The sequence below is a fragment of the Prosopis cineraria genome, unplaced genomic scaffold (assembly GCF_029017545.1).
Source record: "Prosopis cineraria cultivar Desert tree isolate PC_DT_omini unplaced genomic scaffold, ASM2901754v1 PC9, whole genome shotgun sequence".
Lineage (NCBI taxonomy): Eukaryota > Viridiplantae > Streptophyta > Magnoliopsida > Fabales > Fabaceae > Prosopis > Prosopis cineraria.
In genome coordinates, this window is record NW_026555340.1 from 26,282,412 (window position 1) to 26,306,340 (window position 23,929).

At 32.2% G+C, this 23,929-nt stretch overlaps 2 protein-coding genes across 3 annotated transcripts; one reads left to right on the forward strand and one right to left on the reverse strand.

Moving 5' to 3' along the window:
• Positions 1-682: 682 nt before the first annotated feature.
• On the reverse strand, positions 683-3,909 carry LOC129319366 (uncharacterized). The gene is made up of 4 exons (XM_054964412.1): positions 3,325-3,909; positions 2,450-2,606; positions 1,336-1,535; positions 683-1,188 (listed from the first exon to the last, which is right to left on the reverse strand). Exons 1-4 carry the CDS (start codon positions 3,523-3,525, stop codon positions 928-930), a joined length of 819 nt encoding a protein of 272 aa, XP_054820387.1. The 5' UTR covers positions 3,526-3,909; the 3' UTR covers positions 683-927.
• Positions 3,910-14,348: 10,439 nt separating this feature from the next.
• Positions 14,349-18,318, forward strand: LOC129320210 (serine/threonine-protein kinase PBL34-like). Of its 2 annotated transcripts, none has more exons than XM_054965506.1 (6): positions 14,349-14,685; positions 15,412-15,731; positions 15,836-15,971; positions 16,532-16,665; positions 16,744-16,867; positions 17,484-18,318. In XM_054965506.1, the coding sequence occupies exons 1-6, from the start codon at positions 14,637-14,639 to the stop codon at positions 17,945-17,947; spliced, it is 1,227 nt and encodes a 408-aa protein (XP_054821481.1). In that variant the 5' UTR covers positions 14,349-14,636; the 3' UTR covers positions 17,948-18,318. The 2 variants fall into 2 exon arrangements, with proteins under 2 accessions (XP_054821481.1, XP_054821480.1); XM_054965505.1 differs by having other exon boundaries at positions 14,351-14,757.
• The last annotated feature ends 5,611 nt before the right edge of the window (positions 18,319-23,929 follow it).

Consider the following 23,929-nt stretch of genomic DNA (forward strand, 5'->3'; position numbering starts at 1 on the left):
GGGGGATGGGTCTGAATTGTTAATGGAGGAACATGCACAGAATTATGGTGCTGTCTTTTTAATTATATATTCCTCCCAGTACGCTCAACTTATTTAATTTCTCTTTTATATTTTAAATGCATACTTACGCCTTAAAAATTACATGACTTCACCAGAAAGTATATTCAAAAATTGCTATCTATCTTTCCTGATTTGTTGGTGCTAAAATTGTATTTTTCTTATTTTGACATTTTAATTTTTAAAAATGTTTATATGTTGTTTAAGGAACATACATTAATCTTGTTTTGGAAAAAAATGAGATGTTTACTGGATTTGGTGGCGTTGAAGAATGAAGCTGATTGGATGATCGTTGGGATAATAGAATGTAGAAAGAGTAAAGGGCCCAGCCCCACCAGATCCTTAAAGTCACATAATGTCAAATCATGAATCCAACCATAAATGGGCCGGGCCTCACAACACCTCAACACTACACACTCACAGATTTAGACACTACATATTGCTTACAATATGAAATTTTCAATCAAATCTAAACATGTCAATATTGCACTTGTTTTTTCACCTTCAGTAAAATAGGAGGTAGAAGAACGCATGATGGAAAAAGATCCCAAGAAAAGTCAGTTTCTATAACTCTCACGGAAGATGGGATGCTGGAATGGAATATTGTATAACGAGGATGTTGCCGTAAACATAATAATAGGCACCATACAGCACAACTGAATGGACTTGCATATTTCAATAAGCAAATATCAAATTCAAAACAAGCATAAAATAATATAAATCTCTGCTGGTTAACATGGGGTGGTATATTAAAAGGGCAGGGACAGCCATGCATTTTCAAAGAATTTCCAAAAATCATAGTGCTCTGTTCCTTCTTGGTGATTATTTAGACTATGGGAAGGGAAGAGCCAAGAAACAAGTCCAAGGTGATTAGAAAACGTCTGGATGATAACGCCCTGGGATGGAATTGCTTTGTTGTGCCTGCTTTAGGTGCATTGTCAAGGCATAGTTGTTCACCTCTAATGTTCTTACTTGTTCCTGATATTGAGACACTAACTGCTTCAACTGCTGCAATTCTTGGTTCCTATCTTCATACTCTTTTTGCCGTTCATGCTGTATTGCCACTGCCCTCTTCAGAACTATATTTTCTTGGATTAGGGCTTCCACTTGTTCCTTTAGCATCATATTTTCCTGAAGTAGACCAAACAATAAGCACACTACAACCACTCGGGAGGAAATGGATGGAAACGGAGAATGATGAGATAAACGAGAGCGTCTTCACATTACAATTGAGTTGGCTGAATATAAGAGAAGCAAATCAAGAAGTGAATTATACACCTGGTGGAAGCTCTTTGCTGTCTCCGCACTAACTCGTGCACATATGGCCTTCTCCAACACTTCAAGTGCTCTTGAGGCCCGAGCTTTAGCATCATCAATGTTCGAGGCACTCATCATTTCTTTCACAAAAAGCTCCACCCATTCAGCGCCATCCATAGGATGATTTTGTTTAGCTGCGGGGCCGTCAGGAGCTACAATTTCTGCAGCAATTATAAATTAGCCCCACACTTCTGATCAATAACTGAAAAGATCATTATGTATGATCACATGTGTCAAGGATCATTTAATCATTAAAGTTTAAGCTATCAAGAAACTGCTCTTGAACGATTTTCATTGACACCTTCAACTTGCCCTTCAATGCAAAATCACTTTCAGTTAAAGCAAGGACAAAGCAATTATGCCAATTTTAATTTTCTATGAACAGAATCCAAAATCCACCGCATAAACATAATGTAAACCATGGGGCTAAAAAATGGTGAATCTTTGATCAAGTAAAAATGAGGAATCAAAACATAAATATACCACTAAAGCACTTGTTTCTGTTTAATAGGCATGCAGATAATGAAGTACAAGTCTCTCAAAAGCAAAATTTCTTTCCTACTGCTAAGGCTATTGTTTTTGGCTCACACCTATGAACTGATGCAAACCATATACTATAACATTCTTATCCACAAGTTAACCGCAACCTAAGGGACCGATAGTAGCTAAAATATTTACCTCAAATATATAAAAGTGAAGTAGCTAAGCCTGCCAAAATAAGAAGTTTCTTCCCAAGTTATAGTCGATTGTTATTGCTATTTTCAAAGTTCACAAGATATTTACAGTATAAAGAAATGGGTTTCCAATCAAACTTGACCCACATTATGAAGGTAAGATAATAAGGATACATTTAACAACGAACCAAAAGGGATGGGTTATGATTTGATGCAGCATGTAGAGAGATAATCAAGAGTTAGAATCATCAATATTAATTAAGAGATGATAACATGAGGAAGAAAATAACAAAAAGCAAAGTGAAATGTAATCATTGCAAGCATCTAGCGCATTAGAATATTACAATCTCCCACAATCTTGCATGTGAGCTCAAGATACATAAACTGCTTTTGATGCATACCTTCTGGTTGAAGTTGTGCAATTGAGTCAACCACTCCATCAGTTATACCCCCAGTAGAATCTACAGACTTATCTGCAGATCCTAACCGAAGCTCATTTAAACTTCTAATAGCAGAATCCAAATCATCACCACATTCTTCAAGTGCTTTCTCAAGAAGCTGAAATGAACATCGACCGAATGGTTAGAACTAGAAATATCAATAAGGCATAAATACGAGTAATAGACAACATTTGAATAAGGACAGTTCCTTCCAATAAGTTGAAAAAAATATCAAATAACTTAAAACAGGCAGGAATCATGATATTCTGCAAATAACCAGATTAATGATAAAAATTCACATTTATCCTCGTCTAAACTTAAACATTAACTTAATCCAAAAAAATTTAAAACATATATTCACTTATTTATATTCATGTGAGCAGCAGAGTCACTCCATAAAGGATTCAACCATTTCATGAAATTTGCCAGAGCTAAATGTTTCCTGAAATCAGTAACTACTCTTGCAAATCCAATAATACCTAAAATTTACTTTGCACTATTCAAAGCATGACCTTAGCGTTGGTGTTTCCCGGCTAGATAATAACATACAGAGATTGAAGCAACACTCCTTATTCTGCCACAAATCAGACTTGAGATCTCGGTACTTCTAAGTTGCTACTGAATACGAACGTGTAAGCGGCAAAGCCGATAATGGGAAAAAAAAAAAAAACCCATCGAATTAAAAATCCTAGCAAATACCTACGGCCAAAAGCTAAGAAGGAAACGTGATCGAAAATTTTTAGAACAAATTTTATTTAATTTAACGGGAAGGAAAGTGACGATACAGAATATCTAAACCAAAGGCAAAAGGAAAAATAAAATTCAGATGAGAGTACCTGCTTGTCCATATCAGGAAATAAAGCACTGAGGTGGTCGATGAGTAGGGATTGAGGAGAAGGAAGATTGGGTGAAGTCCTTGGGGGAGAGAATCGAACAGGCGAAGAAGACGAACAACGAATCCTCTTTGAAACAGGTGGAGACGATGCAGGTAGGTCTTCGAATATGTTTGATCTCTTCCCACACACTATGGCAGACATGTTTCGGAGCACTAGTCTGCTCAATTTGCGTCCGATCCTCCGATTCCGACCCCCACCGAATTGCTCATGCAAGTTCGATTCAGAGCCTCCAAAACAGAAAATTAACGGATTAGCCGCAGATAGATCAACAAAAAGGGGTTTCTTCCTCTTTCCCTCGGTTTTTGACGTTCGACGAACCGTACTGTCTGATTGGTCGTATTCCTCCTCAATCCTTTAAGATTCCTCGCTCCTCTTTCATGGCTGCGCAATTAGTAACAACAACCATCGATCTAGACACAAACCATGATCATCCGTGATTGATCAAATTGCAGTGGTTAGGACAACGACCACTTAAATATTGCCATGTAATCCATTGTCTTTAGCCTTCAGCTCTCGGTCCTGCAAAGTCGGTTTTTTTTCAATTCATTTATTTATATTGTTTATTGCGGGTCATCCATCAAGTCGGTTTTATAGGTCTAGCCATGTTGAAAATGACTCCAGGCCCAACTCCTAAAGCTTGAGAAGAAGAAACACATTCTGGGCCTTGTTCTTAATTTAGACCCCTCAAGATCAATGTACATTGGTTTTGGTTCATTCAATTGATTTTAAAAAATGACAAAAAATCAGAAAAACAACAAAATAATTTAAATTTTTATGTATACAAAATTAAATTGATTAAATATATTTGGAAAAAGTATTATATTTATCAACAGTATAGGAATTGAATTTTATTATCGTTTGTATAAAAATGAGTATGAATTGTATATCCAATTACATTTTTCTATTATTACTTTCTAAATTTATGAGTATTAAAAAAATAACTCGTTGAATTTACTCGAATAGTAAATCAGATAGAATGTTTGGATTATGAAGTTTAAAAAAAGAACGTGAGGATCATGAATACTCTGCATCTAATTCATGTCTTGCTATGTAATTTAGTAAAAATATGAAGTGTAAGTTATCGATAAAATAAATAGAGAAGAAAAGTTGTAACATTATATTTATGAAAGATTCATTTGATCTAATTTCATGAATTCTGTCCTCCTTATTTCTTCCCTGTTTTTTTTTAAATAAATTTTTATTCTTTTTTCTCTTTTCTTTGTACCCCTCGAAAGAATCCGGCCACGTATAATTAATAATGAAAAACGAAACTAAGCCACACTCAAAAAATTAAAAGTCGGAAACTGATAAGATGGGCTTTTTAAAAAAAAAATTAAGGAACTTTTGACCACAAGTCCATAGAAAAAGGCCAACTTAAAGTCTAGGCCGATATCAACATTCAATCCTCAAACAATTAGGCTGGAATGAAGATATCTGAAATATATTCTTCATCTTCTTCTGTTTCTGTAATAATTGTTGGATTGTCTGGATTAAATTTAGATAGTTTAACTTTTACATATCTTTTCCTTTTTATGTTTTCTTCTGAACTCACCATACAACACAAAATTATGATTAGAAATCTATCTTTATTCCATGCCTCGCTTCATTGGTGAAATTAATTTTTCTTGTTTTAAATTACATGTCATTTGTGTGGATCTTAGGCCTTGCACGGAATATGTATTGCCCATTGCTCATAATACGATTTATTGAAAATTATACACTACTTCTATCCTAAATTATAAGATACTCCTATAGAAGATTCAGTATCTTAAAATATAAAACAATTTGATAGAAATAAGTTTGTATTAATGATATTTTTTTAATATTACTCTTTCTATTAATTATATCCCCTTACGCCTTAATATATTTTTACAGATGGAATATTAAATAAAGAACATTTTTTAAAATTTATATTTTTGTCTTAAAAAATAAAATTATAAAATATATGTAATAAGTTTTATTAATATACATATTTTATTTAAAAATATTTTATAAAAAAGAACGGACGGAGTATCATTTAATGAGTTTCAATTGAATGAAACGTGTGAATTTCTTTATTTTCCTTTTAGGCCCCCCCCCCCCCGGGAGAACCACTTGAATTGTCAGCGACATATAATGAGGAAAACGAGAAAGTATTTGAGGGAGGCAACATCTCTTGGGTCCTTAAAGAGATTCATTTCCCAACTCGAATGGTTTAAATTCATGCATCCACGTACCTCGCCTTAAAACTCGGCCACATGTACTCAAATACTACACACATACTTCTTTGATCAAATTTATAAGACATTTTTTAACATGTTATACTGTAATTAAAGAAAACTTTAAAATTCATTAATTTTATCAAAAATTTAATAAGTTGTTAGCTTTTTTTTATTAAATATATATACCTTGGTACTATACTTTCTTTCACAAACATGATAAAAGGAAAAATCTGTGATAAGAATACTATTTCTTTGTCTTATAAATATAACTAAGAGTGTGTGTATACACTTTCCAGTCTCTATTACGAGGCTCATTGTAAGACAATTTTTTAGCCTTTAATATAAATCACTTGTTTATTAATTATATTGTTCCAATATTACATCATTTAAACTCATTAATTAATAGAGCAAACGTTATGTAAATTTAAAAGTATTTTATTTTAATAGAAGTAAAAGTAGAATTTAGCCCAAAAAAAGAAGAAGTAAAAATAGAAATTTATTCTGTCTAGAAATGAAGTTTGAAATGCCCCTGTAATACGCATGAGGTATATGTATTGTGGGGTGAAAGAGTAGTCCGATGAATGGCTTGTTCTAGAAAGAAGTCTTATCTCTACTTTTTTTATAACATGGCATTTCCTCAAGTGATGACGATGAAATGTGTCATCTCCCAAGTGGGTGCATGTTTCTAAATGGCCCTGCGTGCAGACAATAAATAAGTCCAAGCTGTACACTTCACACACACATTAATAACTTTCCAGGAGAGTCAAATTAGAATTGATATGCTCCAACCCAACGGCGTCAACAATAGAAAATTTGGGATTTTCTAAGCCACAAAAAAAAAAAAGGTCAAAACTTCAGATAAGGAAAATTGAGTAATTAATAGTCTTTTTTTTTTTTGTAAGTCTTAAATCGATTTCTGGAGATTAAGAATAGGGAGGCAGGTAGACTAGACATGATCCTATGGAAAAACTGATCATGAGGCACTGGTCATTTTTTGCCTGGGCAAAAAAAGTGAAATTACACTGATCTTTTTTATTCAGTAATTTTAATCTTGAAAAATTAAATAACCTAAAAGTGTAATTAATAATATTCAATGCCACGAGCAGCCAAAAATTCAGACCAAACTTCTGATCCCAGTCATGTTCATGGATTCAAATCTACTCCAAGTTCGCCTATTATTTAGTGGGTATTCCAAATAAGGTTACTTATTTTTTTATACAGTATAACTATTTTCAATTAAAACCCCACACTGAATTATTATTCAATCATTTGTTAATATTTTAAAGATTCTATAGATATTTTTAGAATTATCAGTTGTCATATTTACAGGGCTATTAAACGAGAATTTAATAGATGGCTAGTATTCCAACAGATGGGGACAGTGCCCAACGGGCGTGAAGGAAGCACTCGATTCTAACATTGTGCTCCAACACAATACTATAGGGTTATTTAAAATTATTTTTATTTTATTATTTTAAAAATTAGTATTTTATAAAACATATTTTAAAAGTAAAAAAATAATATAAATAAATTTTTTTTATTTTTTCTTGTTTTTCAAAATAATAATCACAAAATACTTAAAAGTTATTTTTATTTTTTTGTTTTTGAAAGCAATATTTTATTTTTTTATTCTCCAAAATACTTTTTAAAAACATGTTACCAAACATGTTTTTTTTTTTTTTATTCTGGAGAACATAAAACTGTTCTCCGAACAGGTTTCCAAACAGGCTATATCCCCCAAAAATATTAGGAGAATCATATTCAAGAATTTTTTTTAAATTATTTATTGGTAAAGACTATTAATGAGTTTCATTTAAAAAATAAGTTATATTTTTATTTTAATAATTTATTTTGTATTGATTCTTATCTGTGAATAATTTTTTTTGAAGGATCCTTGAATATAATTTTCTTAAAATTTTCTCAAAACCCCACCCCTCTCTTCTATTTCTCCTTTCCAGTCATATGGTTTCTCCAACTTTGTGGATTTCAATATTATATATTAGTCTTGCTTTTCCCATATATGGGATGGATGTCAAGATGATATATAATTTGATATAAGGCAGGCTATTTATAACCTCAAAACAATACGGTTTATCATTAATTTCATATTCCATATATTATTTTTGCATTTTTTAAAATAATTTGAGTGCATTAAACATTGAAAGTGTGAAAAAAAGAAACAATTAATATGAAATAAAAAATTCATCACAAAGTATACTATATATGATATCGATTATATAAATATATAGTGGATGAGTTGATTTTATACTATAAAATATGTGAATAATCTGTCTAGGGTGATATTCTGAACTGTAAGTAAAACCATTGGAAATACATAAATTTAGTTTCATATATTTTGTTTGAGTTTTGTTATAAATTTTTACATTTTTTTATATTCTAAATTCCTACACTTTTATTTTTTAATATTTTAGGAACGTCACTCATGAAGAGATCTCGAACACTAAAAAATAAAAGCGTAAGAACATAAAACACAAAAAAAAGTGCAAAGACTTATATTAAAATTTAGATAAAGTGTAGGGATCTAAAGTTATATTTTTTCAAAACTATTTTACTAGAAATAATTTTTTTTTAAGGTAATACTCCCTTCATCCTAGTTTATAAGACAATTTCAGAGGTGATTTAATATCTCAAATATAAAACAATTTGACAAAAATAAAATTTTATTAACATACCTTTCTAGTATTACCCTTTATTCTTATTATATTCTCTCTCTCTTTAATTTTTGACAAATAAAAAATATATTAAATGAATGATATTTTAAAACAAATTTTTATTTTTATTTAAAAAATAAAATCATAGAGTGTTATTAATAAGTTTTATTGGTATATATATTTATATAAAATTATGTTATAAAATGAAATAGAAGAAGCATTGAATTGTGTGTAGGATCGTGAATGTGATTTTTTTTTTTAAAGAAAAAATTGGATTGAATTGTGGAAGGGGACAAGGGTGAGGAGGACCCATAGAGAGTAGTGGGGGCAATGGGCATCACTAGTCAAGTTGGAAGCACATTGTGGAAAAAAGAATAGGATTTTCATTTGCTTTTCATCCCCAAAAAGCATCATTCCAATTACAATACTACATTTTGTTTCTGCTTTTCATTCTTCCTTTGAAATGACCTCTCACCAAGCCCCCCACCCCCCAAATTCTTATTCTTTTTTTTTTTTGCCTACCCTCGTCTTTATTCTCTGCTACATACAAAAAAATATATAAAATAATATTTTGAGAAAAAAAATTTTTTTTTGTTGCCCCTTTTTTAATAAAAATTATATTTGCTTTCTCTGATGCCAGACATGTACTTACAAAATAGCCCTCTTAAAACGTCTTATATCGGACCTGCCCACTCTTGGGAGAGTGAAAGAGAGAGACTCTTGTGATCGCCACTCAAATTGTGCTCTTGACCTTTTTCTATTAGTTTTGACTCAGTAATAATAAGACTCGGAATATTATATTTTTTTTCTGCTTTCTTTGTGAGATTTTTTTTTCTTTGGTTGACACTATTTGCAAGTGAGCCTTCTTAGGACTTAGGAGTCATCCTTGCCCCATTTTTACATTTGAGTGTTGGATGTGGAGGACATATTGAATTCATTAGTTCAATAAATAATAGATACGAGAGTCGAAATGAAATCCTCGTCAATAGAAGCTGTAAAATTTATAATAAATATACTATTTACGATTCTTCAATAATATAATTCATTTTTCAAAATTTGGCCCACCTTATTTTTAAATTTTCATGAATTTCTAAACACATTGTTTAAAAAAATTTATTGATCGATTTTCTCAATTATTTTTGGATCAAGCTTTTGGTCACTTTTCATCTGTAGATCAAGAGTTTATTTTTCTTTTTTCCTATGCAACAAATACAATTCGTTATAAATGAAATACTTTCAGCCCAGGCTTACTTTCAATTATATTAGAATCACTCTCTCTTTAAAAAATATAAAATATCTTTAATCGAATTTCACCTTCAATAAAGTAGTTACTTGTTTTCAAATCAATATCATCTTTTTATATTTATCCTTATTTAATATGACGTTTCACTTTAAAATAAATACTTTTCTAATCCTATTTATAAGTCACTTTTAACATGTTTCACCAATACCAAGAAAAATTTTAAAATTTATTAACTCTGTTTTAAAATTTAGTAAGTTCTCAACTTTGCTTATATTAAAATACACATTTCAATAATATATTTTTTCTCTCCAACATTCAATGAAGGGTAAAAGAGAAAATTTGTGATAAAAATTTAATGACGTGATTTATAAATAAGATTAAAAAATTCTTCTCTCTCTGCCCTATAAATAGGACTAGAGGGAATATAAAATTATTCATTCATTAGGAAAACTTAAAATAAATGTAATAATTACACTTTAAAATATTAAAGACAGCTTATATTTTTGAACATATAATTCCTTAAAAAATCACTAACATTTTTGAATGAAGGAAGTGAGTTCAATACATGCCATTGAGTATCAACAGTCAAGACTAGTTAGCTTTAAAAAAAAATGATAATTGAACTAATCAATAAAGATTTTTAAAAGACTTAAATTACATTTTTTCCCTCTCGCTCCAGCATCATAGACTCCTAAGACAGATTAATCCAATTAGTAGCTTGTGGATAATTCTTTTAAAAGTATACCTCCCACTAAGAATTACTAAATTACTATATTTTCTTTATTAACGAAATTACTACATTTTATGCAAAGTGAAAGAACAAAAAGCCAGTAGGCTAAAATATGCATCTTTGAAATCAAAATGGTTAGTGAGCATTGAATCTTTGGACTCATAAGCATCGGTTGATACCTTCTAGAAACTACAGCCTGTAATGGAATTTTCTTTCATCACCATTAATTCACCAGTCATTGCACGAATGAGTACAATGTGTGCGATCCACAATACTACAAATACACTCTCGGTATCTGTATCTGTATCTGTATCTGTACTCATTGTCTAATTTCCGAACTATTTTCTGACAGATATTAAAATAAAAAAGAAACACACTTTGTACCTATCCTGACGTAAGAGAGGTATGTAACTTGACGACAATACACGTTACGCTCCAGAGCAGTTGAGATTATTATTTAATTTAATTTAATTATGGGAAGAAAAGAAGGTGCAGAGAAATCTTGTGACGACAAAATGGTTAAAGCAGGAGAGAATCCAAATGATTAAACAGAGACTAAGATTATTTGCAACTGTTTTAAATTAACCGCAAGGCCGGGGTGATAGTCTTGATTGGTTAAAGTGATTGATGATTCCCCTCTCAAAAAGCCAAAACTTTACCAGACATGATTGATTTTTCTTTTCTTTTCTTTTTATTATTATTCTTATAAAATTAATTATATGCAAACACGTTCACAGTTCAAATTGCATGTATACATGAAAGTTCCTATTTGGATTAAAAAAATTTACCAATTGAGTATAAGTTTTAAACTTTTAGTCAATATTGATCAGGGTATTAAAATTGAATTAGTTATCACACTGATTAAGAATTTAATTCAATATTTGATAGTTAAAATTACAGTTAAACTGTGATCAAATCAATGATAAAAAATATTTTATTAAATCAATTAAAATATTGATTTAATGATGGGTTGATCTAGATTTTTATATTGTGATTTTGATCAAAATTCTTGTAATTTTTTTAATTAAGAAATTAGTTACTAGAATTGTGGTTGTTTTTAATTAAAGTTCCTGTTTTTATCAAACATCATTGTCACCATAGAAACATAACGTCATCTTTGAAGATATTGAACAAAGTTAACTAATTTTTTCTTAATAAAAAAGGTTATAGAAACCTTTAGCCAGTCTTGCTATTACTTATATCATTTTTTTTTTAAATTAGAATAGACACATCATGTAAGGCGTAAACAATACTCTCCCCGACTTTTTGTTGCAAGAGACAGTAATGGAATAGCCAAGATAAAAAATAAAGTTAAAAGTTAAAACTAGTCAAGATTATTATTTAATTCTTGTCGTGCCTTCAATGTAATTATTCTTTTCTTTTTTTAAAAAAAATTCAGGTAAATTGAGTTGCAAGAACTCACCAACTGGCCGTGTATTCAAATTTAAAGAGTATTTATGGCAATGCTTACAAATTTTTTATCAATAAGATTCTCTTATTGGTATGAGAATTTGATCCTACTACCTTATAGTTCATAGGCCAACTTCTTAATAACTAGATAAACCTTTATTAATTTGAATATGATTATCTCTGATAAAAGAATATTGTGAGAAATAAAAAAAAGTCAAGCTTATTAAATACTTAAAAATATCATATTAAACAAACTTAATTATTTTATATAGTTAATAGTAGGGACATAAAAAAGTCATGCAATAAATGTACTTGACAATGATGTCCAAACATGGAGATCGATTCTACTCTATAAGGATAGCCCCCCTGTCTCATTTCTTTTTTTCTAGATGATTTAATTCTATTCTCAGAAGCTGCCATCGACCAGGTGGAGATCATTAATAACTATCTCGAGAAATACCGTTTGGCTTCCGATTAAAAGGTTAATAAGAATAAAACAAGATTGTTATTTTTAGCCAATGTAAACCATGCTAGATCCCAACAGTCAAATGAACTATCAGGTTTTTCATCTACCTTTGATCTTGGCAAGTATCTTGGAGTTCCTATGCATCGTGATTCATGAGAGGTTGCTAAAGACATTTATAAGTATCTTGTGGACAAAGTAAAGACTCACTTGAACAATTGGAAAGCAAAAAATTTCTCCCGAGCAAGAAGACACACCCTTGTCTAGCTGCCATTCCTATACAACCCATGCAGACTGTTATGCTACCCCCCTTAACTATGGATGAATTATAAAAGCGACCTTGAGACTTTCCATGGGGCTCAAGTGAAGAGAAATGTAAGATTCATGTTGTAGCTTAGGAAAATGTGTGTAAAGAAAAGAAGAGAATAGGCCTTGGAATTCATAATTTACATTTTCAAAATCAAGCATTCCTTATGAAAACTGGATGGGGTCTTATTCAAAATAATGACGCCTTATGATTTAGAGTGGTGCAAAGAAGGTATAAGTGTGGCCCAAATTTAATTCCAATCGTTGATCGTTCTCATTTAGGGTCTGGGCTATGGAATAGAATGAAAATAACTTGGGATCTATTTGTGTCAATGTTGTAGAGAATCACAAAATTTGATGGGTGAGAGAGGGTAAGATGGAAATATGAGAAGCACAAAATTTTTTCTATCTAATCAGCTTATACCTTACTATAAGAAGATGAATCCCTTGAATCCAAAATATGGTCAAAACTCTAGAAATTTAAAATACCACATCGATGCAAATCTTTTATGTGGTTGATGCTACATGATCGACCTATGACAAACCAAATACTTGTGAGGAGGAAGTTATATACGAATGCAGTGTGTACATGGTGCCAATCAAAGGATGAAGACTCCCTTCATGTTTTTAAAGACTGCCTAAGTGTGCGAGAGATTTGGCTGAGATTTGTAGAGCTTGAAAACATTGATAAGTTTTTCAGCCTTCAACTTTAGGAGTGGTGCAACTATAATGTTATAAATGATGTAGGAGCATTGGAAGAAGGCTGGGGTAATTGGTTTTTTATTGTTTATTAGCTGATTTGGCATCGAAGAAATGAACATATCTTATAAAGTAGTGTTACCTCAAATTCAACTATCAGCTCTCAAGTGGTGGCCATTTGGCATTGTATGAAGAGCACGCATAAGACATTGAACATGGTTAATCAACATGCTCCAAAAGATTTTACAGCCCTTAGAAACTTGGAAGGGAGTGAAGATGAAGTAAAGCTGTTTGTCGATGAGGTGTCTTTAAGTTGAACCCAAGCTGCTAGTTGTGGTAGAATATTCAAGGATGGATATGGGAATATACTAGGAGATTTTATGCTTAAGTTGTATGGAGATATTTTGAAAGGGGAAATTTAGGCATGTTTAATAGGGCAAAAGGATGGCTAGGACAAAGGTTTTCAAAGAATCTGCTTACACTTGAACTCTTACGACACTCTCTAGTTGATACGAGGAGCTACCATGGACCAGCATCTATACAAAACAGAGATTCAAGAACTTATGCAAAGGAGTTGGCAGACTAGAGTCAAGCATTTCTCACATGACTCTGATATTGAAGCTTATTGTTTGGCAAAATGTACTTATGTAAAGGTTTTTATGCTTTGAACTCAAATAACATTCATCAGTATAACGAGCTGAGACTTTCTTAGTTTTTAGTTGTTTTTTATTTTGTTTTTGTTTTCATTTTTTGTGTCTGTATTTTCTCTTTCCTACTCTATAAAAAAATCTTAATTGTCTCTAGTAAAAAAGGCGGAAAAATATAATTAATAAAAAAAACATAACTTTTAATCTTTACACTTTACTTGTATTTTGTTATAGGTCTTTGCATTTATTTTTCAATATTTTAGGTTGTTACACTTTTATTTTTAATATTTGAAGTCCTTAAATTAACAAAGTGCAGGAACTTTAAAAAGATTTAAAATATTAAAAAATGATAGTGTAGGGATCTAAAACTTACAAAAAAGTAAAAATTTGTAATAAAATATGAATGAAATATAGAGATTAAAAATTTTATTTGTTTTAATTAATTTATAAATGGTCAAATGTTGTGTTGCCATAAAAAAAAAAGAAAAAAAAAAGAAAAGAAAGAACGAAATGGTAAAAGGAGGTAAAACAGAGTAGGGAAGGAAGTGTCCCGTTCCTATCCCCACACAAAAGGTGGTGCGAAAAAGTTCTTTTTGTACACTCTGCGATGATGGCGATGATGATGCCTGCAATCTCCAACACCAGCAGCATCCTTCACCAACACAAACGCCTACGCCACCTCCTCTCTCTCTCTTTCTCCATCTCTTTCTCTCGTTCTCACCCTCTCTCTCTCTACTCCTCCTGCTCCTCCGATTCTTTCTCTCTTCCTTCATCCCTGCCCATGGTTGATCCCTTCTTTTTTTTTCTTCTTCTCGTCCTCACGTATCGCTCTGGTATGTAATTTCATGGAAAACCCATGAGAATTGTGACCAACAAGAGCCATGGAGAAGAAGTGTGGGTGCTGGGCTGTTCTGAAACGCGGCGTTAGAGGTGCGTGCAAACCCTCAGCTCCTAGAGACTCTGCTTCCACTATTCCTCGTGCTAGTCTCGTTTACGATGCAGGTATCTAAGATTATCTATATTTGAATCGTGTTAGATATATATTTTTTTGAATCTCAAGGTGTAATGGGCACATCTCAGAAATGCTCCTGTTTGTGCCCGCTTATAACTCTCCTCTGATCATGCTACTGGTAGTTTTCTGACGCTCTCCATCTTTTCTTCTCTATAGCCTTAAAGAACCCGCTATAATTTTGTACAGTTTTACGGAAATTTGATTTGGTTCCGGGTTTGCCTAAACTCACGGAATTTTCAAGCAAAGAATCTCTTGGCGTGCATTTTTGTGTTCAATTATGAGATGGTGCCTAAAATAATCCATCTTTTTCTGGTTTCCAAGAGTCTTTGCCTACACTTGTGTTCTGGTCACTTGAAATTTCGCTGACTGCATAATTTCTCTGAAAGAGAAAACACACTGAGCGCCTGAAGGTAACTAGTCCCTCTTGGAAAATCAGAGGGGTCCATTCCATTACAGACGTGGACGAAATTTGGTGATCAATTCCCGGATTTTTACGAGTTTGCCATGTTTTAAACTCAAGTTCAATTGAATTGCAAAATCTAGTACTGTTGAAATTGTTTATAAGTCTGTCATCAGTTTTATATTTTTGTTCAGCTTACAGTATCTGATCTCTAATATCAAACACGTTACTTATGTTGATGCAGCGACTGAGACACGTTACCTGAATGCTAGTAATCGAGAGTTATGTCCTCCCAATGAAGCTCAACTATCTTATGATAATACTGTTCCCCCATCTGAGGAAAACAGGGCTCCTTGCCAGCTTCTTCAATTTTCTTTTCAAGAACTAAAAGCTGCAACCGGAAATTTCAGACCTGATAGCATTCTTGGGGAAGGTGGGTTCGGATTTGTGTTCAAGGGGTGGATAGAAGAAAATGGGACTGCCCCTGCCAAACCTGGTTCAGGGGTTACGGTGGCTGTAAAAAGCTTGAAGCCAGATGGTCTCCAGGGCCACAGAGAATGGGTGGTTAGTAAAATATCTGCTTTCTTTGGGTTAGTAGATTGATGTCATAAAATAATTGCTTTAGGGATACTGCAGATATACTTTAACATGTTGGTTCACTGATGCAGGCTGAAGTTGACTTCCTCGGACAGCTCCACCACCCTAACCTTGTGAAACTTATTGGTTACTGCATTGAAGATGATCAACGACTTCTTGTTTATGAGTTTATGACCCGTGGAAGTCTAGAAAATCATCTTTTCAGAAGTGAGCACAGCTAATCTCTTTTGACATGAGTTAATCATGTGGGAATTAAGTATAATATGTGATCTTAGTCATGAGATATAAGTGACTTTTTATAAGCAAAGGATACTATTTGACTATGGTTCCTAGAATTTTACTGTAAATCATTTCCTCTATGTGGTTTCTTGAAGCGCATGAACCTTGAAATTGTCATGAAAGATATGGTTTTTGTTAATCTATGACTTCTTCCCTATGCAGCTAGCAATATTAAAACTTCTCATCTGCAAATGTTCTTCCCCATTTTGCGTGTGAATTATTTTGTTGAGGTAATTAAATGTGGTTTCTTGAATTCAAAAATGGTTTTTCTGCCTCTTCCTGGAAATGTAAAACTGGCTTAAATGTGGTTTCTGGAATGTTATGTCATGCAAAACCGTTTTCGCTGATCATCATGAAGTGCAATATAAGCAGCAACCACTGAACTGTATGAAGTGGATAAATCTGGAACACTTCATAGCTTGTTTATCTCTTCTGATCCTTTACTTGTTTCTTACAAAAACGCCTGGATGTTTTTTGCATTTTTGAAGGAACTGTGCCGCTTCCATGGGCCAATAGGGTAAAGATTGCTCTTGGTGCAGCTAAAGGGTTGGCCTTCCTTCATAGTGGTCCAGAACCAGTCATTTATAGAGATTTTAAAACATCAAACATTTTGCTTGATTCGGTATGTGGTTACTGACTAGATCAATGCCTGAGATCTTTAAACGTGTTTCATTGATTATTAATGTGACGTTTTTTACAGGAGTATAATGCGAAGCTTTCAGATTTTGGTCTAGCTAAAGCAGGGCCTCAAGGAGACAAGACACATGTTTCTACCAGAGTTGTTGGAACTTATGGTTATGCTGCTCCTGAATATGTCATGACTGGTAAGACGACATCTGTAGATAGCTTAACGTTTGATGATAAAACTCTTGGAATCTGACACATCACAAATGCTTCTTCATAGATAGTGCTAAAAGTCATAACGTGTCATAATTTCTGCTAAACATTTTCTGTAAGCAGCACACGCAAATAATTCAAGTAGGCTTTTTTTGGGCCCTGTGCTGGACATGGGCAAAAATGAAATGGTCCATGAGGTAATGTGTCAGGATAAAAAATGTTCCAATACTACTATTATTACTATTGCTCACTTCAGTGCTACCAACAATAAAGAAGCTGGTCCTGGAATATAATGTGGTCCCTGGCATTGGTAACTTGCTTGCCAGGAAGATCAATTCGATCATATGACCCATTAAAATGCTTATTTCTGCTGTCAATAAAGGAAAGAGCTTTCATGTGGGGCATTGAAAACTGTAGTAAATGAACTATTATCTCCTGTTCACATTTCATATGGGAAGTTAGAGCTTCACTCTACTGAGCAAGATCCATCTTCATCCAACTAAAAGTGAGCATCATATGCAAATGTTTCACTAAAGTATAGAGGCCTTTCTGATACTTTTGTGATTCAACTTATTTATATGATTTCTATTTCTTCTTTACCAGGGCACTTGACAGCTAAAAGCGATGTTTATAGCTTTGGAGTTGTATTACTTGAGATTTTAACAGGAAGAAGATCTATGGACAAGAAGCGCCCAAGTGGGGAACAAAATCTTGTATCATGGGCTCGGCCATATTTAGCTGACAAGCGAAAGCTATACCAACTTGTGGATCCTCGCTTGGAATTAAACTATTCTCTCAAAGGGGTGCATAAAATTTCTCAATTAGCTTACAATTGCCTCAGTAGGGACCCCAAATGCCGTCCTAACATGGATGAAGTTGTGAAGGCTCTTATTCCATTGCAGGATCTCAATGACCTTGCAATCTTATCTTACCACACCCGTTCATCATCTCAACAAGGGAGAAGAAAAAAGAAAGCAGATGGAACTCCCCACCCACAGCTTGCCTACACACAATCCAAAATCATCAAGGGTACTTCTCCCTTGAACACCAGCAAGCATCATCGATGATGATGATGAGAAGTGATTTGCTTCTCTCTTTTGCTGGCTCAATCATTGATTGAAACAAAGGCTGGGATACCTCCTTTGTAATTTATGTTGTGTGGAGATGGAAAGTTCAGGTTTTGGTAATTTTTGGGTGTTTAAGATCCATCAGGGCAAGAAGAACCATGGAAGAGTATGTTATACTGATCTTCTTAAAGCCCTTTTTATTAGAGCTAGCTAACCATTGATGTGGAACATGCCTTCATTACCATTTGTCTATGCTGTAATTGATGTAGTCCAGTAAAAGTACATGAAAGGCCTTACATTTGAGAACATCATTCGCAGCAGCAACCTTAATCAATTGCTTTGAGCTGTGGGAATACCATTATTCTGCTTCAGTGGTCTGGTTTTCATGCTTTCTCTAATTCTATAGAATCTTACTTCTTACATACAAATGAACTGTGTGTGTCTTGCTATGTTACCTTCAACTACTTTGCATCTTCAGCCTCATGTAAAGCTGTATTTAGGTTGTATTGGTTGAAAAGGGATCTGGCATGTTATTGACAACCTGATCAGTAATATTAGGGTGGTGTATATTTGTATTACTGTTTAGCCTAAGAAGAAATCATCCAAGTTTTTCAGTGACACTTGTTTACCTATGAAACACCCGGAAAAAGGAATCTATATGAGGGGTAGTGGGAGATAAATCCACCAAAGTAAGCACATATGCTTGAAACCAGCTAACGAAGCTTATACTGTTCTTTATGGAAGGCATAATTATGTGTGTGGACTGCATGATGCAGGTGCTGGGTGAGAATTTGAATTGCAAAGCAGAACCTGACCTTTACTTTAAACTTATTCGTAATTTCAGTGAAAGGTAGCCCAATAAAGTTGCGTGTTTTACATCAAAGTAAACAATTATTTATATAATATGCTTGCGGTCAGTTATGGAGACACATGCCACTTTAGTGCCAATCATGCTGATGCTTTTCTCTTTTGTTAGATCACTCTTTCTTCAATCCTAGCTAGTCCTTAGCTTTTAAGTTTCCTGGCCTCAGGCTGAGGGATTACGCAAAGTCTCAGAATATCTTGACCGGTCTATTTCTCTAAATTTTGTCAAAATTATTAGATTTGAGGATTCGGACAGGGTTATGGGGCCACTTATTTTTCTCATATTTATGATAGGACACGGCTTTAAAAAATGAAGAGAGAGTAAAGAAAATGACTCTCAATCTCAAGTTCAAAAGCCCTAAAAGAGGAGGTTGAGATCGGGTTAGCACATAAGCTATGTTTTATTTTTTTAAAAAATAAGCTATGTTTTATTTTTTTAAAAAAATTAATTGGTTTCTTTAATTTCTTATTCTCACAACTCTAACCTTAACCCATTGCTTGTTTAAGTCCAAACCTTTAATGACTCGTGCACTATGCCTTTTCCCCTCCTTTTTTTTGATATAAAAAAGTTTAGGCAAATTAAATTTTAGAGCTCGTTAAAGTTAAGGCGTGTCTTTGCTCTCCAAGCTTAAAAAATCAATAAAGTTCTCACATTGATAGTGAGATTTGAACCTATAATCTTGTAAATTATTAGTTTAATTTTTATTAATTAGATCAATCTTTATTGGTTACATTATACCTTTCAAGTTCAAATGACCACACTCTCATCCACTCACCCCTTGATTAATCCCCTAATCATTTAGACTGGACCTTGAAAGTTGGTCTTTTTGAGGGAAATAGGACTAGAGCTGGTAATTCGGGCCAAGCCCGACGAGCTAGCCCGAATTGGCTCGAAAAATTTTAGGGTCAAGTTTAGAAAGAAAAAATATTTTTTTTATGTTCGGGCTTATTCGGGCCGGCCTGAATAGGCCCGAAAAAATTCGGGCAAAAAAAAAATTATATTTTTAAAAAATATATATAATATAATAAATATTAATTAATTCTTTAATTTTTAGATTATTTTATACTAAAATACCATATATTTGAGTCCTAGACATCATTTAAGTATTGAAAAAATATATTTTATATTTTTTATAAAATAAAATAATTAATTTCAAAGTAAAAGAATAATTAAAAATAATTTTAAAAATTAAATTCGGGTATTCGGGCCACCCGAAGCCCGAAGGAATTTGAGTCAGGCTTGGCTATTCGGGCTTTTCGAGAAGTCGGGCCTGTTCGGGTTCGGGCTTATTCGGGCCTGAATAAGCCCGCTCCGCCCGAATTCCCGACTCTAAATAGGACCTTTAAAGTCAAGTCCTGTTGAGCTAAACCCATAAGGATTGTTTATGGGTTCACTCAATTTCCAACTCTAGAAAGCAACATAACATCCTAAGCATAGACATCATAGTTCTTTTTTTTTTTTTCAGGAAAAATTACACCTAGGTCTTATATAAAGAAATTTATTACCAAGAGGTTTCGCATAAGAAAATTTACAAAATACTTTCAAGTCTTAAATCTACACATTTACAAATTGATTAAGTACTTTGATAATTGGATAACAATCATTTACAATTTGCTATTGCAATTTATCATTTTCCTTTTACAAATTATAAATAGCCGTTATCCAATTATCAATGCTTTTAGTGAGCAAGATTTGAGACTTAAGAGTATTTTGTGAGTTTTATAATATCTTTTAGTAAAAATTTTTTTATCTGAGACCTAGATGTAATTTTTTTTAAAAAAAATTGAAGTCCCCTTCCCCCTCTCTCTATGTACAAGTTGAAGTCCTTCTAAAATCAAAGAAATAAAATAAATAAATTTCTGTATTTTTTTCTCTTTTTTTCACTTTTTAATTTTTTTATTTTTAAAGTAATTTACAAATTTGTAACTAATAGTTTTGAATCCTAGGGATCATTTGGTTCAAATTTTATTTATCTAATCATAGTTATACGATTATATGTTTAGTTTTTTTAATATAAAATATAATGTAACAATAAAAGACTAATTCTTACTAGATTCTTGACTTGTTTTATTAATCCTTGTTTAGTTTTCAAATGATTCAATATGATTATTTGATAAGAGGTAGATTTGGTTAATTAAAGCATCCATAAGGAGGGGGGTGGTGAACGATCACAATCCAGAGAATGAAGTCTCATGATTGGCTACAATTGGGTGAGACGCAATAGTCAAAAGCCTTTGTATCGGACTTATTATATCAGCATGTGCGTGGAGTGTGAGCAACAAATTCAGTGGGAAAATTTATAAATAAAGTGGACCAAACCCTGAGGAGGAGCTAGTCAATAAAATGTGACCCAAATTATCTTCATTTTGACTCTCACTTGGAATTGTCTTCTTGCCTCATATGCTCTTCGTTTCAATGAAGATTTATGGGACACACTATGTCACCACAACAAAAACAACATCTTCATCAATATACATGACTATATTTTTCAAGTATTGCCATTATTGATTGGGTTCAAGGCTGGGTTTGAAAGCTCACATGACTTTTTTTTTTAATTTTTATTTAAAATTTTAATTATGTTGACATATGATTTAAAAGATTGTATCATTTTCATATATTAATTAAAAAAGTGAAAATAAACCAAACAATTTTCAACCATGTTATTTTTTAATACTAACAATTTTATTTAAATAATTTTTAACAATTCCAATCACATGTTAACTAGAAAAAAGAGATAGATTATTAAAATACAAGACTTAAATGGATTAGCTCTAATCTGAATCTGTTTTTAAAGGACTTATATGGGCTGGGACTAAAAGCTTTTCTCATGCAAAAATCCCCCTTTTTCTAACTCCAACCCTGAAAAACTGCAGGATCTAAACAAGTAATTGAAGGGCTCAATTTTTATCGACGGCTCTAGTGAAACCCACGGTATCACTTGCCTTTAAGAATTAAGAGTCTCTTTGTTTTTTACTGTAATAGAACATGATCAGTCGGTGCCAATTTTCATTTAATATGATCTTTTCGTACAAAACTTGGATATTTGAGGTAAGCTATATTGTCTGGGCTTAGAACAGCTTACATCCACACGCACACACGCACATGTATGTATGCGTGACAATTATATATGTGCCTTGATGTATATACTTTCTATTCCTAATACTATATGAGAATGGCATTGACTGATAGTGACAAACAGATAAACTACACAACCACATATATAGGTAAATAACTTAACTTTCCTCCAGTATATGCAAATTTTTTATCCATGATATTATCTTAGTAGAGATTAAAAAAAGAAAAAAAGGGGGCCAAACAAGTACGACATATATAGGTAAATAACTTAACTTTCCTCCAATATATGCAAATTTTTTATCCATGATATTATCTTAGTAGAGATTAAAAAAAGAAAAGAAGGGGGCCAAACAAGTACTCCCTCCGTTCAAGTCTTGTCAATTTTATCAAAGATAAATTGTTATGAAATGCCTTACATTTTTTTCGCGAAGGGAATATCTTTTTAGATTATATTGTTATAGACTAGGATCAAGTTTTGGCTAAAGTCTTGTCAATTTTATCAAAGATAAACTGCAAAAATTGGTTTATATCAAAGAATGTGAAGGTTGGAATGATGGTCCCCCCCGCCGGGCTAGGATTGGAATGATGGTTAATTTATTTTCACGAAGCGACCGTTGATTATAGATTATTTAATTATTTAACTGAGGAAAGAAATAGAGATAAAAATGAAACTCATAAAATAAAAGTCACTTTTATATTTTATTTAATTATTTTGTCGAGTACATGTAAATGTCCACTAATTGGCTTTGTCAAGAGAATGAATGGCAACGTCAACTCATTTCCTTCATCAAATGTTCATTATGGGCTGGAAATGGACTCCATGCCCAGTTGCCCACCACTTAGCGTGCATTTCTATGAAGCTAAATTATAACTTTTTTTTATTTAAAAGAGAGGATAATTTTTTAAATGACATTCAAATTTTTGAGGATTAATCTCATAATTGCTAGTTATGAGGATATTTTAAGCAACTAAAAAAAATTATAGCTTCTTTTTTTTTTGAAAAAAAAACTATACATGAACTTCATTGTATTTTTTTTTTTGAGAACAACTTCATTATATTTTTTTACTTTTACTATTTAAATACAATTCAGTTGATCGACTTTTTTTAAATAACTTTTTTATATATGTTATATGATTTTATTTGGATTCAAAGTCATCCAAGTCTTCTAATTAAACATATGAAATGTTCAATAAATGAAAAATGAATAAATATATGTTGTCCTGACTCTACACTCTAGTAAACTTTTGAATTCATTTCACTTAAATTCATATGGCAATAGATATGTTCTTCTAATCATTAACAAGCATACTATTAAATAACCATAATCTTTAAAATTAAGAAATACTTTTTTATAAGTGTTTGATATTTGATGCTACTAATTGACTTGGAAAATTTTGATGTAGTTATCAATTAACTTTAAACTTTTTAAGAAAAGTCCTATGTAAAATAAAAATAAAAAAATCATAAGGCTATAATTCGTGCCAATACAAAAAATAAAATGCAAACTAATTAAAGGTATTGCAGTTGACTAATAAAGATATAAATGATTGAGCAGCCTAACACAAACTGGCCACATATCAGCTTCTTTCGGTCTCTCTTTTCTGTTCAAATTTAATTGATTATGATGCAATATAATATATATAATTATAATTAGAGATTCTTGCTAGGTGCTGAATATTGTCTCAATTATGCAAGTATTCAAACTAATATGTAACGAAGTTCAATAAGAAAAAGAGGGGTAAAACAAGAACTTAACCAAAAAGGGAAAAATGGTGAATATATATATGTATAATGGATATGATTTATATGCATATCAGTATCTACAACAGTGAATTTAACTTTTCCCATGTTTCCTCATTTTGGTCCCTAAACAAAACTACAAGATGATATGCTATATATATAACTAGGCTTGCAACAATATATCTTCCACTGTTGTTCTTTCTGGCCATCCCTTCAATTATTGATCCCAATAAGAAGAAATAATCATGAAAAATTCAGGATAAATATATAATTACCTATACTTAGCAAATTAACCTAGCTT